Below are 16,549 nucleotides of genomic sequence, written 5' to 3'. Positions count from 1 at the left end.
TGTCTAGTCTCTGTGTAAATGTAGAAGTGCAAGTGATGATAAACGTTTGTTCCTTTCTTGATCTGACGACAGTCTTTCTTTTCAGGCCACTAAAAGATTGATCAGCTTACCAGGAGGTGACAGGCAGTGTACAAAGTATGACCACCAGTTCCTTGATGTTGAGGAAAAGAGACTTTGTAGTTTACATTGCAAACATTGATATTATTAATTTATTGTACATACATGTAGGCTTAATTATATAATTATACTATACATTCATGTACCTCATGTACCTGGATCCAAAGACCTTGTTGTGCTGCATGTTGTGGGGCAAGCTCAAGTGTTCGATACAGCAAACCACTTCCTGCTGCCTAGTCTAATTTGTTATTGAGCCCCTCCCCACTCTTCACTAGTTCCCATGGATATCCCAGTAACGATTGAAGAAAAGTAAGTTTTTTAGGCCAGCTAGTTAGCTAGCTAGATCTAACTGGTATAAAGTTATTGTAACTATCACTATTAAGCTGTAGATAGCTGCAGTTAAGTGTATCTTCCTTCTAGCTAGCCAGTAATAGTTGAACTATCTACTTGAGCTTCTCTGGTCTGGATAGGGTGCTGGAGCACCAGAGTCTGGATGGGGGTGCTGGAGCACCCTAAGCACCACCCTGTGTACGCCCCTGCTGCTATTGTTGTTGGAGTTCTGTTGATCTTGCATACCAGCCACGCCCCCACTATTGCAAAGGTTATGAGGAGCCCTCTCCCAAAATGGCTGGAGGAGGTGTAGAGATCTGAAGGTTGTCTAGCGCTGCAGGAGTAGGTGAGTGTAACTAGGAATACTAGGAATATTGCACATACAGCTTATACCCATAGGCCTGTCAATGGGCAATATTATAGGTCTAGGTCTAGTCTAGTTGCAGATCATGTCGTACAATGTGTAAAGATTGCTCATGACAGTGTGTGTATTTATCATTGTGTAGAGGAGATGTGTTTGTTGAGTGGGAGCATCTTCCGTCACCACCACTCTCCAGTATCCATGGAGATGACACTATCCTCCTTGAGCTCCTGAGAACTAAATAACATTCAACAGTTGACGACAATCGACGATGCAATTACGTTAGAATCCAGCCATGCATGACATGTGCACAGACTGTGGGGGGTCTGGTATCAAGGTGACCCACCGTCCACTCGGCCCCGGCATGATGCAGCAGATACAGAGCGTGTGCACAGACTGTGGGGGGTCTGTTATCAAGGTGACCCACCTCCACTCGGCCCCGGCATGATGCAGCAGATACAGAGCGTGTGCACAGACTGTGGGGGGTCTGGTGATTACATAAGAGACAAGGACAAGTGCAAGAAATGCAAAGGAAAACGTCTCGTGGAAATCAACCACAAACAAGAGGTATGGGAATAATTAGAGCACTGCTGTTAGTGAGTCTATGCCAGCCACAATCACTTAGAGACACTTTCCACTGGAATAATTAATATGGGCTATAATTCATGGTCGTTAATTTGGTCCTAAATGCCAAATCTGAACTTTTTAAACGTCCATAATTATTTTTATTTTTGGTGACCCAATTTCCGTGACTTTGTGGTATCCTGATGCTCTTTCAGTTGGTACAATTTTGACGTATTTTACAAATACCATGATTAAACCAAAGATGGTACTAGTCACGTGATGTTAGCCTATAATTACCGAGCGCCTTATCTCAGAAAACCTTTGTATGTATGTATGTATGTCACGCTCAGGAATGTTACGCTTCAGGAATGCATAATTGGGTGTGGCTACATTCGGTTAATCTTTACTACCTCCAAACTCATCTACTATTGCCATGCGGAGAATAAAAGCTACGTACTATATATACTATATAGCTAGCTGGAAGAGCTTCTGTGGAAATCGAAGAGCTAGCTAGCTTAGGCTAGGCTGTAGCTATAGCTGTATAAGAGTCTCACTTGAACAAAGCCAACAACGACACTACTAACTTACTCTTGAAAGCAGAGTTCTTGAGAGACTGATTCTAGCCAAGAATGTATAAGTAGCTATTTCATAATGAAAGCACCTCGGTGGGTGTCAAATTAAGCTACATAACATAAAGCTGTTATATACACACATTATACAATGATGAATATTAATTTTGCTGCATGCAGAATCCATATCACAGGGAAACTCAAAGAGTGGGTTATGATCGACCATGATTGTTGTTAAAACGATCGATGCCAAAAGTCCAAGTTTAAAATTGATGGCTGCATCAGCAGAGCCTTGCAGCTACCAATAGCTAGCGTTATAGTGTAGAGGGCTACTAAGTATATAGAGTAGCAACACTCGGTGGACAAGTTTGTAAAGGCTGCATGCAATGGCATTCTTCATTTTTTCAAATTAAAATCCAAGAAAACTAGAAGCCTATAGAAACTCTTATACTCACACTTTATTGATCCTTGAGCAGCTGTAGCAGTCTACACAGTACAGAGAGACAGTCACATGCACACACACATAAACACATGCACACCAAGGAATAATTATATCCAAATCATACCTATCGCATGCAAGTCCAGTCTACTCTCCTTCTTTCTCCTAAATTGTACTTAAATACAACTCTGCGCGAGGCTAATCATGCGTGTGCGTATAATATGTTTCCTACGTGTTACATTATTATTTAACCTCTGAACTCGTGTGAACTAAACACTTTATGTCTTGTCTCTTCAGAACACTGCTGGTGACGACCATAGTGACAAGGTAAGTACAACTACTCACAAATGTGTGGTAATCTACTCTCTAGACTGCAAGCACTGTAGAATGGCAGCTCTATCCACACATTGTAAGACCTTTGTACCCTGTAATGTTATCATCACCTAATCTCAGCATTACTAAACTGTTACGATCATATTCAATTAAACGTGAGGGGGGTTGTAGTTGAACATCTTTTAACAGACATAACTTTCCTACCGTTAATCCAATGTCAAAAATTGTACGATTTTCTGAAAGCTTAGAAAGAGGTCTTTTAAATAATCAATCCAGCATTTGATTGGGCCATAATGTCATTTTTTCGCCTTGGACCATGGGCTATTATCCATGGTGGGGTCAAATTGGCAAATACTTTTATCTTCACATCTTGCAGTGTAGGGGGGGTCACAGGTGAAGCTCACCTGTGAGAAGGTTTTAAATCCCTCTAGGATGGGCCTGTACCCAGTACACCTGCACAGATTGCCTGAGGGGACACACACACGAGGGGACACACACACGCTGGATCACACCGACTACAGGAGAGTCGACTGTGACCTGTTTGTGGAGAAGAGCATCAGTTTAAGAGAGGCCTTGTGTGGCTTCACTTGCACTCTGTACCCCCTGGACGGGAGGAGCGTGCGTGTGTCCGTGTAACCAGGAGCAGTGCTGTCACCAGGTGAGTAGGTGGCTGGTAGGAGGAGGATTGTGTATAGGGCTGCCTTTGAGAGGAGTGTACATACAAGCTATTATAGTGTGTCCCAGCCTTACAAGCTGAGGGGACATGTGTTAGGGTTAGGTACCTTAGGACTTTTTATCTGGCAGCTTTAAACCTTTTTAACAGTCAATCCGCGAAAGTGTATACCCTCGAAATATACCCGCTATACGGTAGTTTTTCTGCCTTGGACTATGGGCTATTTATTATCCATGAGAACCAAAGCAACTGAATTGAAAGTGATAGATAAGAGTACCATGCCAGTGTGAAGGAGAGGTTCATTGAGGTGTACTGGCATGGCTGTCTTATATATAGTGACATCCTTCTTGTTCTTCAATACACTGTAGAGGTGGTGTGGCCAAATACTGTATAGCTATAGCGGGATTATTTCGAGGGTCTAAATGTTTGTGATTTTCGCTGATCAAGCATCTACCGCGAACATTTATACCCACATTTTAATATCGCACACATACACGCTGCAGAAAGACTGCTATTCCGCGGAATTAAATTCTCGAACCTTTTAACGAACCTTTTAACGGTTAATCCACAAAAAGTTTATACCCTCAAAATATACCCGCTATACGGTAGTTTATCGCTCAAATATGAACTTTGATGATATCATTTTAGAGAAGAAGCTCTTTCAGATGCTTAATTCCCAAATTTGGAACAGGTCATAATTAGGGTTAGGTATAGGACTTTTGATCTGGCACTTTAAACAGTACGTTATTGCAGTTACAAGAATATCACGTGACAGGTACTTCCGCTCTAGACATTGAACTCTGAAAACCGCTGTATGTTATTTCTATTTTCACTTCATGTGTATGTATTTATAGTCTTGTGGTCATGTGCAATACTAACAGTGGTTGTGTTGTGTGGGCAGTATTGTACGTAGGTACATGTACAGTTGCTAAAAAGCTACGAAAACTCTGCCAATCTAATTACAACATACTGAAAGTAGTATCAATTGAGTTTACAATGTGTGTGTGTGTGTGTGTGTGTGTGTGTGTGTGTGTGTGTGTGTGTGTGTGTGTGTGTGTGTGTGTGTGTGTGTGTGTGTGTGTGTGTGTGTGTGTGTGTGTGTGTGTGTGTGTGTGTGTGTGTGTGTGTGTGTGTGTGTGTGTGTGTGTGTGTGTGTGTGTGTGTGTGTGTGTGTGTGTGTGTGTGTGTGTGTGTGTGTGTGTGTGTGTGTGTGTGTGTGTGTCCAGGGTCTGGAGGGTGAGGGGATGCCAGTGTTCAGGAGGCCTCATGTCAAGGGCAACCTCTATGTTCAGTTCACCATCCAATTCCCTGACTCTGGTTTCCTGGAGGAGAGTCAACTAAAGGTATGCAGTGGCTATAATCATGTGATATGTGTGTGCAGTGTAGGCAGCCTCTCAATACACAGGCCTCCACTGTATACATGCAATATCTTTATGCTGTACCACCTTGTCTTCTATAATTAAGGTGTCTTTGTGAAGTAGTTGGTATACTGATCCAATACACAGGACCCCACTGTATAGCAATGTACTCTACCCCCCCCCCACACACACACACACACACACACACACACACACACACACACACACACACACACACACACAGGTGTTGGAGTGTCTCCTGCCCACACGACCTGATCCACCAGCACTGGACCCAGAGGCAGAGGAAGTGGATATGATAGAGAGTGAGGGGACGAGGGGAGTGGGCGGGGCACAAGGGGATGGAGCCATATACGATGAAGATGAGGAGGATGAACGAGTGGGCAGGGCACAGAGGGTGGGCTGCTCTCAACAGTGACACTCTTAGGAACTCTATTTATATATTCAACGCTTTGATTGAATTTATGGTCGGTTACTGCTATTGTTCTAATTATGTGAATAACGTTTGCCCATGTCACTCGTCATAATTATTGTGAATGGTAATACTGATTAGCATGAGACTGAGATAAAGTCAATAGTAATCATCATAATAGGAGAGTGCAAACACACACTACAAAAGCCAAAGCTAAAAATAAATTCACGAAGTTATTAAAAATCAATAAGAAAAAGACGGCACTAGACATGTGTTCACATTGTTCATAGTTAAAAGGGTGCTATTTTGTTCAGTTCCACCATCACCTGTGCCATGCTGGGGCGATGGCTGGGCTCTCTCTTAGTGCAGTGGACAATCAGCTCGTACACTGCAGGACGCTGCCTCTCTATTCTCTCAAACATCTCAGGGAAATTGTCTTGACTCGGAAATCGACTGGCAGTCACTTCAGCCAACACAATGCCGTAGCTGTACACGTCAATCTTGACAGTTTGTGGAGGAGGTCGTGCGAATGGTTGAGGGATGACTTCAGGAGGGGAGTAGATTATGGCCCCCTCTCCCATCGTATGAGCATACTGCAGGAAGTTGGCTGAGCCGAGGTCAGAGACCTTCCCCTTCCACTGGTGGTTGGGCATTCGCTGGAGGAGGACGTTGGGAGCACTCACATCACGGTGGATGATGGGATCGTAGCGCTGGTGCAGGTAGTCCAGAGCTAGGGCAATGTCCATGAAGATCGAGAGGCGGTTTCCTGGGTCCAGTTGATTCTCTTCGTACGCTTGTCGGAGATTCATGTCCAGAAGCTCGGTGATGATGAGAGGAGGGGACTGGTCAAACACTGCCCCAATGAACTGCACCAGGTTGGGGTGTCGTACTTCAGCCAAGAGCATCATTTCTCTCTGGAGTCTCTCCAGATTGCGTGGGTTGACAATGGCAGCAAAGAGTCGCTTGACGGCCACCGTCACTGTTCCCTCCAGCACCTCCCCCCATCCTCCAGTGCCAATCGTTCTCATCGTGATCACTCTGTTGGCTGGAATCCTCCACACCTCTGTGTTGTGTGCTGCCAACTCTTTCGTCTTGCCTTCTAACTCCCTCTCTAGAGCTGTGATTCGAGCAGACAGGTCAGCTTCTCTTCTGTTGGCCTCAGCCAAATTTCGATCTTTCACTTGTAAAAGTAATTGTGTAGCTTGCTCTCTTTGCTCTGCCAGCTGTGCTCTTTCCTCCGCATCTCCGTGACGACGGTTGGCCTCGGTCAATTCTCTAGCTTGTGTAGCTAATTCTCGATCTTTCTCTTGCAACTGTAGTTGGTGGTGACGTTGAGTGTCGTGCTCTCTCTGCTGTGCTGCTCGTAACTGTAGTTCCAGAGCCCTCACCCGGTCTTGAGAGGAGTAGTCGCTGGTCACACTGACTGATGAGGTAGGAGCAGTTGCTTGTCTGGTCCTCTTCTCACTCAGTCGCTGGGCGGAGCCTCTAGTGTCGTTGTGGGCCACATCCACGAGAGCCCACTTCCCAGCCGAGGGTCCAGCAACAGACGCTGAGGGTCCAGTCAACTCTGTAGGGGGATTAAGGAACAAATGTAACAGTATATGCATTCAGAGTCATTGACACATGTATTGTGTGTACTTGTCTATCAGAAAATAGTTGCCATGGCTACATGTACTAGTAGCTGCTCACCAAATCTCAGTATGGTGGTCTCAGAAACTATCTCATTATTCTCTGAAATGCCTCCAAACACGAGGACTTCAGTGAGTCCTGGTCCCAGACTGGTGGCAGTGATGGAGTGGTAGGAACGTGGTGTCATTGACTCAGGAGGTGTCACCTGGAGGCACAAAAAATAATGCTAAATGTTGAGTGTACAGTAGTACTGTGTATTCTGAACAGATCATCAGATAATCCATGTACTGTATGATAACATTAAAACACGAGGAATCTCAAGGCTATGTGTTTTATATTACAGTGACCCTTTACCAAATTATGCCTCGAGGCTACGCGACCGTGTACGGAAGGGACTGTATGACTTTTATTACACACTTGTAACCTTGACAACGTGATATAATACAGTAAAGGTGTGTGTACATAGCACAAGTATTTAACATCCTCCTAGACTTCAAAGTTATTTACTCTTGTAAATGAACGTCTCGTATCTCTTTATTACGTCCATTTATTACACGTACACTAACAGTTCATAATAAGACAAGACTCACCTCTGTCCACTTGACAGAGTCAACATCCAGCATCCACATGTCCTCCAGTGTCTTGTTGCCATTATCCAGTCCTCCGTACACCAGTAGTTGAGGGTGGTCCTGGCCATAGTTGAGACAACAGGCAGCATGGTATGACCTCCCCACTGGCCATGGCTCTCCCTGTACTGGCTTCACCTTAGTGACCTCCTACACACAGTGAACACACAGTATTGTGCATTTCAATGTGGCAGTACTAATTCCAACTCACCATGGTCCTGAAGTCAAACAGGTAGACTTCATTGACTTTACCACTACGGCCAGATTGTCTCCCTCCAAAGACGACTGCCCTGTGTTGGTCCACCATGGTAAAGGTGAAGCTACTACAGGGAGGTCTCTCTCCTCTGAGCTCAGGGGACGACCAGACACCTGGAAGTGGGGGTGGGGCAATTTAGAGAATGGTACAATGTTACATCATCCTTATAACGATATGAAAGTGAACATGGTTTCCTATGTGAGTGAGGGTGGGACTCCACCCACCAGTAGCTAGATACCCTATAAGTGTATGCAATGAAAACATACAGTCACATGTTGACAAATTTACCATTTTGTGTGTCAAAGAAATGGAACTCGTTTGTCCGTCCACTTCCATCAGACTGTCCAGTCTTGGTGAATGTTGATCCTGGTTGTGTGGTGCCCTCAATACCGAATCCTCCAAAGCAGCACAGAGTTCTCTCATTCACACGGACAAGTCCACAACGAGCCTTTTTCATAGGCTTACTACCAGAGGTTTGAACTTTGGTCCACTGGAGAGTGTCCAGATCAAGCTTGCTCGTGTCATTGAAGTAAGAAGACCCATCCCAACCACCAAAGGTGTACAGACAACGACCTACACAAACAGAGCAACCACCCCGCTCTCCAGGGGGTAGAGGTCCAGTGGTGGGCAAGAGGCTCCACAGCTCAGTGCTTGGATCATACACAGCAATGATGTTAGACCCTCGTCCTGGACCAGCCCCCCTCCACAGGTAATGGTGTCCGTCAACTGCAGAGAATGGACTAAAACGAGGTGATGGTTCAACTGGAGCATCCATTACCTGCACAGGAGTGATCATGAGACAGTGTTTATGCCATCACACACACACACACACACAATCATTGGTTGAGCCTGGACTGAGATTATGCATGCTAGCTATAGGACCTAACCAGATCAACAACCATCACAAGACTTACATGAACTCTGTATATCTATAGCAGCAATGAGACACAGCATTTCAACTTACAAGTCATGGACAGTAGAACACTCCCTCAGAGATATCAGAGAGCTACTTGCAGTTGACGTTCGAAGTAGATAGTTGGCTTACCTATTTAGCTTTCGAAGTAGGTAGTTGGCTTACCTATACCTATTTAGCTTTCGAAGTAGGTAGTTGGCTTACCTATACCTATTTAGCTTTGGAAGTAGGCAGTTGGCTTAGCTCTACCATAGATAAAAGAGAGAGAGGGATTGGAAACGGATCACGTGATGCTACACAATTTGCTTATGTGACGTAACACCCCCAAATAACAACCGCGTTTCGCCCTCGAAATAGCTTTGTGCTATGTGAAAAATCGTTTAACCAAAGCTAGGAAGTCTCATCAGTGACGTTTACAGTGGTAAAATGTGTTCACCCACGTGGCATACACTGTCATAAAGTTGGTATAGTGCAGCTGTAAAATTTTTGCAAGTATAGGTGAGTAACAGCAGTTTTTTCAGTAAATTTCATGTTTCTGTTCCTATAACTTATAAAGTAGTTTGTAAAATGGGCTGAAAATATATCTGGCACTAATTTACACTTGAATGAACAAGAATATTGTGTTAGCCAATTATAGTAAGAAATGTACTTGCCTGTGTCAGTTACTTTTTGTATAAAAAGTGTGTAATGTTTCCGTACCTATTATTAAAGTGCTCCAATAGTTATTACTATGATATTGGGCAATTTAAAAGCTGTGGATTTGTTGAATGAGAATGACTGTGTTTTGTTATAATCCGTTTCTTAGAAAATCAGAGAAGTAAAATGCCGCGAAAGTTGAGATTCTACCAAGCCAAAAATTGGGAAAGTGAAAAACAGAAAAAGAAAGTATGTTGCAAGTATATAAGTATAAAAACACAATGATAATGTCAATAACTTGCTACAGGAAAGCATATCCGCTGTTCCATCGACATCTAATAAAGAACAAAATGTTGAGGTTAATACTCTGGAAGATTTTCATGATCGCGTAGTGCCTACCCTTGATATGACATGGAGTAATCAAACATCACCTGAAAGGCCAATAACAGCAATCAAACTCTGTAAGATATCATCTGAAGCTTCTACTTCAAGTCAACCTCTGGTTATAACACATACATTGTTAGTAAATGTTGATTTATCTTGGGAATTGTTTGTTCACGGTCACAAAGTTGACGCAGGAAATACCAAAGTACTGTCATCAATTCCATTTACGCTAATAAGTTTTTCGAGTTTCAGACAGCTTTTGGATGTAATTCAATCAAGTACTGTGTGTACTGGTAACCCTGATCCGCATTTTGTGGGTATGATTGTGTCACGCAAAGGAAAATTATTGAGTCCTAATGGAGAAATAAAAGCTCAGTTAGACAGTGGATTCCCTGTTGCAAATGGCAAGCAAACGTACTCAAAAACTGTACGAACAATTAATTGCGAACTGTTAGTGAATGGTGAAAAATGTATTAATTGCTCTAAGTACAGATGTACTTTACGTTCGTTGCATAGCCGATATTCAAGTGCAAATCAGGATGCAAGCATGCATACTAACGATCGGTATTTAAAGACTCCTCAAAGAACAGAGAAGCTAAAAAGTCTACGAAGTCGTTGTAAATTTATGGAGATTGAAGTGAAACGGTTAAAAACTAAAATACAGGAATCATCTGATTCAAAAGGAGTTAGTGTAGATGAGCCTCTACATCAAGAGCTACGTGGTATAATGGTACAAAGAAGTGATTCAATTTTGAAAGCTTATCCTGAAGGTTCTTTTAAAAGGCTCTTCTGGGATCAACAACTGAAAGCAGCAACAGTGATGAACGCTGCACAAATGAGGTGGCATCCCACAATGATAAGGTGGTGTTTAAATCTAAAGTATCTCTCCTCAGCTGCTTATCATTCCTTGCGTTCTTCTGGCTTTATAAGACTACCATCAGAAAGAACACTTAGAGATTATTCTCATGTATTCAAAGTTAAGTGTGGTTTCCAATCCGAAGTTGATAAAATGTTGCTGGAAGAAGCTAGTAAACATGGACTATTGGAGTGGAAAAAGTTCATTGTAATTTTAATAGATGAAATGAAGTTGCGAGAGAGTTTGGTCTATGATAAGCATCATCATAATGTGATTGGTTTCGTTCATTTGAGTGATGTAGAAAATCAACTAAGCGAGAGCAACATTTCCGATAATAGCGTTGCAACACATTTGCTTTGCCTTATGGTAAGAGGTGTTTTTACTGGATTGCATTTTCCGTATGCTCATTTTGCTACAGCTGAAGTAACAGGATCATCGCTATTTTTCATGGTCTGGGAGGCAATAGAACGATTAGAGAGACTTGGTTTTAAAGTAATAGCAGTAACCGGAGATGGCGCTTCAACAAATCGAAAGCTATTTAATATACACTCTGTTAGTAAGGATGATGTTTGTCACCGAGTTAAAAATCCATATACTACTGAAGAACGATACATTCACTTCTTTTCAGACATCCCTCACCTTATTAAAACAACGCGTAATTGTTGGTCACATTCCTTTGGGCATGGATGGACAAGAAAACTGTGGGTGAGTATAAATCATGTGGTTGTTTGCTCTTTCAAATTATGAATCTGTTCACAGATCAATGGCAAACATATTAGCTGGGATCATTTGCGCTCCCTCTACAATGGCAAAGTATCAATGGGAAAGAGGTCAGAGGGACTATTTCTTCTTAAAAAACTTTCGAAAGAACATGTTGATCTAAATTCGTATTCAAGAATGAAAGTGAGCCTTGCAGCCGAGGTAAGGAAATGCCTTGTTATTAAATTAATACATCGTTATGCACAGGTATTAAGTGAATCAGTCGCTGAAGGATTGTGTATGCAAGGGTCTGTGGACACATTTGAAACGCAAAGATTCGTGCGCATGATGGATAAGTTGTTCGACTGTCTTAATGTACGTCACCCAAAAGTATACTTAAAACGGAGAAAACACAACTTGAAGCCATATGAAGATGCTGACGATGCACGCCTAAATGTAAGATTAAAATGGCAACATACCATTTATAACACACTGTACACACACTTCTATTGCAGTGGTTGGAAAAAGATTTCCTAGGATACCTCAAAGAATGGGAGGATAGTGTGGAAACAAGAACTGATGTACCGAAGGCAGAAAAACCAACAATGCTTCTGAGCAGGGCAACTAGGGAAGGATTAAGGATTACTGGTAATTACATATAGCATATACATACATGTATAGGTATGTGCATATCTATTTTTGCAGTGAAATCATTTGTGGCTGTCATTCGATACTTGTTTAGTCTACCATGTGTGTCTGGTCGATACTTACTCAGCGAATGTTTCTCTCAAGATCCATTAGAAAACTATTTTGGACAGTTGCGTAGTAGAGGAGGATTTTGTACTAACCCTACTCTACAATCTTGCTTGCAATCTTCCCAATCAATTCGAGTTCAAGGCAGTCTTTCCATGCTACCAGTAAGGGGAAATTCGTCTAAAAAGAGAAGGCTATTTAATGAAGAGGAAGTAGTTGATGACACTCCCCTTAAGAAGAGACCTAGACATAAGTAGGGTGTGTTGTATGTATTATTGTGTTTCATGTTGTTTTTAACTCTATAATTCCATGACTGTATTAATTACTATCGTAACTTCAATACATACTTGTAATTAGATAAGTAATATCCCTAAAACGAGAGAAACATAATATTGCACCAAAGTATTAATACATGTACACAGCTAGATCAGATCAGTGTATTAAAGCGGCCATTCTAGAATGTCTGTGTTTTTTGCCAAAAAGTCAGGAAATTAGGGAGTGCTTGCATTTACCAATTTCTGGATTCTTAAATCTTTAAATTTCCATTAATGCGAGTTTCCAGAACTCAACGTTTCCTGGTATTTTGAAAACACGAGGGGGAGAAATTTTAACATTACAACCCCTGTGGCAGTTATAAGTTTGTGCAATAGGTGAATAATTGTATACCAGTCATATCTCCTGTTTGGAACATTTCTAAGATAATGTGCTGATACCATTGTGTATATTTCCATAGCAACATAGGGTGGTGGGTTTGTGGTAGAACAGCAAAAAAAATTGGTAATCAGTTATAGGGAGAGAAAAGACCATGCAACGGTTTCCAGCCAGGTCTGGGACTTTGTCACAATGTCTATAAGAGTTTGGCTATCTTATAATTATGCAAGGTTCAATCTTGCTTACATATCTACACATCCCCCGCAGTGCTCAAAATTGTTAGCCCGTTTCAGTTGAAAGGCTGTGAAGTTCACATAATAATAATAATAACAAGAATAAGAATAAGAATAAGAATAAATGCATGAAACAAGAGTATACATATACTCTTGATGAAAACACAACAGGGATACAAGTTCACCAATAAATGTTCATTAGTCAGAGCTTGACAATGGAGAAGGCGTATGCTTTCGAAGAAATTCTTGGAAGCTTCTTACAAGGGGTAACTTTGGGCAGTCCTTGAGAGTCAAAGAGGCACGACAATGTGGGCAGGTTGACTGGGCCTCCAGCCATTGTGCCACACACACCTCACACCCCAAAATAACATTACAACAGGGAGACACCACAGCTGGGAATGATGTCTGAGACTTGCATACGAGGCATTCGAATACAGTTTTATCCATAGTGCCTAGGGAAGATGGTGCCAATGGTAGAGACATTTTTTTTGCTCTGTGCTGTGGGGCAAAATCAAAATCACTATCAGAGCTCGAGTCCAAGGAAATAACCCTTCCTTTCTTTACTTCAGATTTTCTAACGGCTCGAATACGTTTGGAGGTTTTCCAAAACCTTGATCCTGGATAGAGAAAGTAAGCACTAGTAATGGCATAATCAGTAACTGCTGAATTAACAAGTTATTAAAGAGTCAGCACAATGAATACATCGAGCTTCTTACCTCGAGTAGTAGAAGTATTCGGTATCTTCAGGTAGTCTATGTCCATAAGTACGCATTCTTCACCATTGAATAGCTCGTCACTAACCATCTTCGACACATTTGGAACGCTGGCAATTTCCTCAGAAAGGTCGATGGGGACATTGCTCACTTTCTTCCATTGTTTATCAGCTTCATTCCATTTGCACACCTCAATATACTTTCTCCATTCGGGACGGCTGCTAGAACTTGAAGACATTGTGGAAGGGCCTGCACCATCAACACTCGGTTCAGCTCGAGCTCGAACTCCAGGTGGCTTCTGTCCTGAGGCAGAGCTTGCACCTAGCAAGGCTGACGTGAACTTTGGACTCCATTTTGGCGGTCGTCCTCTTTTTCGTGATGTTGCTTGTGATGTTGCTTGTGAAGGAGGCTGGTAAGAGAAAGAGGCTACTTGCTGGTCTTGAGGCAAACCATCTGCCTTGAGCGAATCCCCGTTCACAACCCACTTTGATAGGTCATCTACATCAAGAAACTTTCCCTCATGGTCTGGTGTTTCCACAAACCCATCGTCAGAAATCAAAATAATGGAATCGGGGAACAGTCCAAACACTTTACCAATAACTTGAGTAGTTAGCTGTGATGGTTTGAGCTTCACGGTTTTGCCATCTTTCTCTATGGTATACAGGCTGTAGTTGTACAAGTTGCTTACACTCGAACTCATGTTCCTAGGCCCTTCTTTCACGGTATCAGCGCAGCATAGAGCTAAATAGAGAGGACACTTGCAATTTTGTGCCCAGGCCATGTGCTTTTGACCGTATGTTGATCTACATGTAGATTTATCTATTTAAAAAGCAATCGCAAAATATTTATTAGGCTAGGGTGCGGCTAATTCGAATCCAGGCGTGTATCGAGGCTAAGAAGGATGGATGTGGATGAAGTGTTTGAAATGGTTACAAGTGGTATGACCCACGAAGATATAAGTAATACACTCAAGACCCGCTTTCCAGGAATAAGAGGCTTCTCTGCAAGAAGTGTTCGGCGATTCTGCTCTGAAAATGGCATTCATAAACCAGATTCTGCTCAAGTAGATGCTGTAGTCGAATGTGCTGTTACTGAAGTAAGCTAAACGTAGTATAGGGCTTAATACTAAGAATATTACCGTAGCACCGGAGAATACAGTCCATGTGCGTAATTAGCTAAGTACCACAAAAAACATTTCTAAATTAATTATGACTTGCAGGTTGGACATGTGTATGGCCGGAGAATGTTAAAGGGTGTGCTTGAGTCTAAAGGTATTAAGGTATCTGAGAAAAGAGTTTCAGAGTCCTTACAGAGAGTGGCCCCTTTGCAATATGATCAGCGGCGGAATGACACCTTAGACCGTACTAATCCACTGCAATACTCGGCTCTCCACTTTGGGCATAAACTTCATATTGACCAAAATGAAAAGATCACAATGTTTGGTGCTACCCACATAGTTGCAAGGGATGGATATTCAGGCAAGATAATTGCTTACTGTACAATGCCAGTCAAGAACAATTTGGCTATATACGACAGTATTTTGAGGTATTGTTCAACTCATTGAATAATAGTTACATCAGTAACACGTATAATTTCCATATCAGGTCATCTACTAAAACGTATGGTCTTTGGAAGCAAATTCGAGTCGACCATGGAAGAGAATTTTATCTTCTTTTGTATGTACAAGAAGCACTTCGTTGTCGTGTTGGCCCTCGGGATATTCTTCCTTACGTTCAATCTCCTTCAACAGAAGTAAGGGTACTGATATTGCTTACATGCATTAACTTTTCTCTCTACAGAACCACACTGTTGAACGCATTTGGGTTGAAGTAAATTCTCGTATTAACTACCCCCTAAAGCGACACTTGATATCAATGGAAGCTACTAATCTGATTAACATGAGTGATGAAACTACAAAATTTTGTGTTTCGTTTGTTACGTGCAATGTTGCTTATCATGGATTATCATTGTTTGTTGCAGCTTGGAATCATCATTCTATACCAGGTAAATGTAATGACATTATTATTGATGACACATGCGCTATTATAATATGTGATACAGGTCGAGGAGTACCCAATCATTTGCAGGTGCAGCGTTATGAAACTATACCCATTCCAGATGGGGAAGTACCGGGTACTGATGAAGCTGCAGATGCATACCGTTCTCAAGGTGGTCAGCTAAGAGAGTTTGGACTTTTTGGTTGCGATCCACTCAAGGATCGACAGGATCTAATTATGAAAAGGGAGCAATATTTCCTCTCTCGCTGTCGTTTTGGGGACATCTTTAGTAATGTGGTATCAGGAAATGGACAAGCATATTCATATGCAATTGCTGAGTTCATTAGAATAACGAACTCTCTAGAAGCTTATCTATAGTCTAAGAGCCATTTTACTTGCTCATAATCATTATAGAGTGTTTAACATTAACTGAGTACTACAAGTTAACTGCCAGGGGTTGTAATATTAAAATATCTCCCCCTCGTGTTTTCAAAATACCAGGAAACGTTGGGTTCTGGAAACTCGCATTAATGGAAATTTAAAGATTTAAGAATCCAGAAATTGGTAAATGCAAGCACTCCCTAATTTCCTGACTTTTTGGCAAAAAACACAGACATTCTAGAATGGCCGCTTTAATACACTGATCCAGCTACAGCTAGTCAGTACTGAGATCTTTTCTGAGACTTTTTGATCTTTTGACATTCTTTTGCTTGGCTAGCTTGTACTGCTCAAGCCAAGAAGACACCATTGAAAAACCTCTCATAGTTATCCACTTTTCAATTATCTCCTCCAGCAATTGTGATTGTTCAATCTCTAAATCAATGTCAATGGATATCATAGACCACCAAAATTGTACATCATCATCGGCTACTACTTCAGCAATCAACTCCTTACTGCTCGTTTGTTGTGTTCGTAAGTGCTGTGGGAGCAATTCTTGTGTTTTTATTTCAATAGCTTTAAACAGCATAAAACTTTTGTCATCTACGTAGAACAGTCCACCTCTGTCAATGTTTGCCATCCATTCCATTG

General features: G+C 41.9%; 4 protein-coding genes across 7 annotated transcripts in view; 2 read left to right on the top strand and 2 right to left on the bottom strand.

The window, feature by feature from the left end:
• Nucleotides 1–5,271, top strand: part of LOC135340861 (uncharacterized) — a 53,691-nt gene extending 48,420 nt beyond the window's left edge. Inside the window, exons 3-4 of one of the 3 annotated variants that reach the window (XR_010396458.1) lie at nt 3,684–4,729; nt 4,989–5,271. The gene's annotated coding sequence lies outside the window, so the exon portion shown is untranslated. Of the gene's footprint in view, nt 1–3,683; nt 4,730–4,988 lie in introns of those variants that run through there. The other 2 variants (XR_010396457.1, XR_010396456.1) reach the window with 2 other exon arrangements.
• A 57-nt stretch (nt 5,272–5,328) lies between these two features.
• On the bottom strand, nt 5,329–8,778 carry LOC135340837 (uncharacterized). The gene is made up of 6 exons (XM_064537244.1): nt 8,650–8,778; nt 7,974–8,463; nt 7,641–7,798; nt 7,394–7,579; nt 6,864–7,008; nt 5,329–6,741 (listed from the first exon to the last, which is right to left on the bottom strand). Exons 2-6 carry the CDS (start codon nt 8,458–8,460, stop codon nt 5,465–5,467), a joined length of 2,253 nt encoding a protein of 750 aa, XP_064393314.1. The 5' UTR covers nt 8,461–8,463; nt 8,650–8,778; the 3' UTR covers nt 5,329–5,464.
• Nucleotides 8,779–12,881: 4,103 nt separating this feature from the next.
• LOC135340849 (uncharacterized) lies at nt 12,882–14,304 on the bottom strand. The gene is made up of 2 exons (XM_064537259.1): nt 13,527–14,304; nt 12,882–13,427 (listed from the first exon to the last, which is right to left on the bottom strand). Exons 1-2 carry the CDS (start codon nt 14,302–14,304, stop codon nt 13,009–13,011), a joined length of 1,197 nt encoding a protein of 398 aa, XP_064393329.1. The 3' UTR covers nt 12,882–13,008.
• A 120-nt stretch (nt 14,305–14,424) lies between these two features.
• On the top strand, nt 14,425–15,898 carry LOC135340850 (uncharacterized). Of its 2 annotated transcripts, none has more exons than XM_064537261.1 (5): nt 14,425–14,619; nt 14,743–15,068; nt 15,128–15,275; nt 15,323–15,527; nt 15,642–15,898. In XM_064537261.1, the coding sequence occupies exons 1-5, from the start codon at nt 14,425–14,427 to the stop codon at nt 15,896–15,898; spliced, it is 1,131 nt and encodes a 376-aa protein (XP_064393331.1). The 2 variants fall into 2 exon arrangements, with proteins under 2 accessions (XP_064393331.1, XP_064393330.1); XM_064537260.1 differs by having other exon boundaries at nt 15,585–15,898.
• The last annotated feature ends 651 nt before the right edge of the window (nt 15,899–16,549 follow it).

The sequence above is a fragment of the Halichondria panicea genome, chromosome 9 (genome assembly GCF_963675165.1).
Source record: "Halichondria panicea chromosome 9, odHalPani1.1, whole genome shotgun sequence".
Taxonomy (NCBI): domain Eukaryota; kingdom Metazoa; phylum Porifera; class Demospongiae; order Suberitida; family Halichondriidae; genus Halichondria; species Halichondria panicea.
This window is presented reverse-complemented; position numbering and strand designations above follow the sequence as displayed.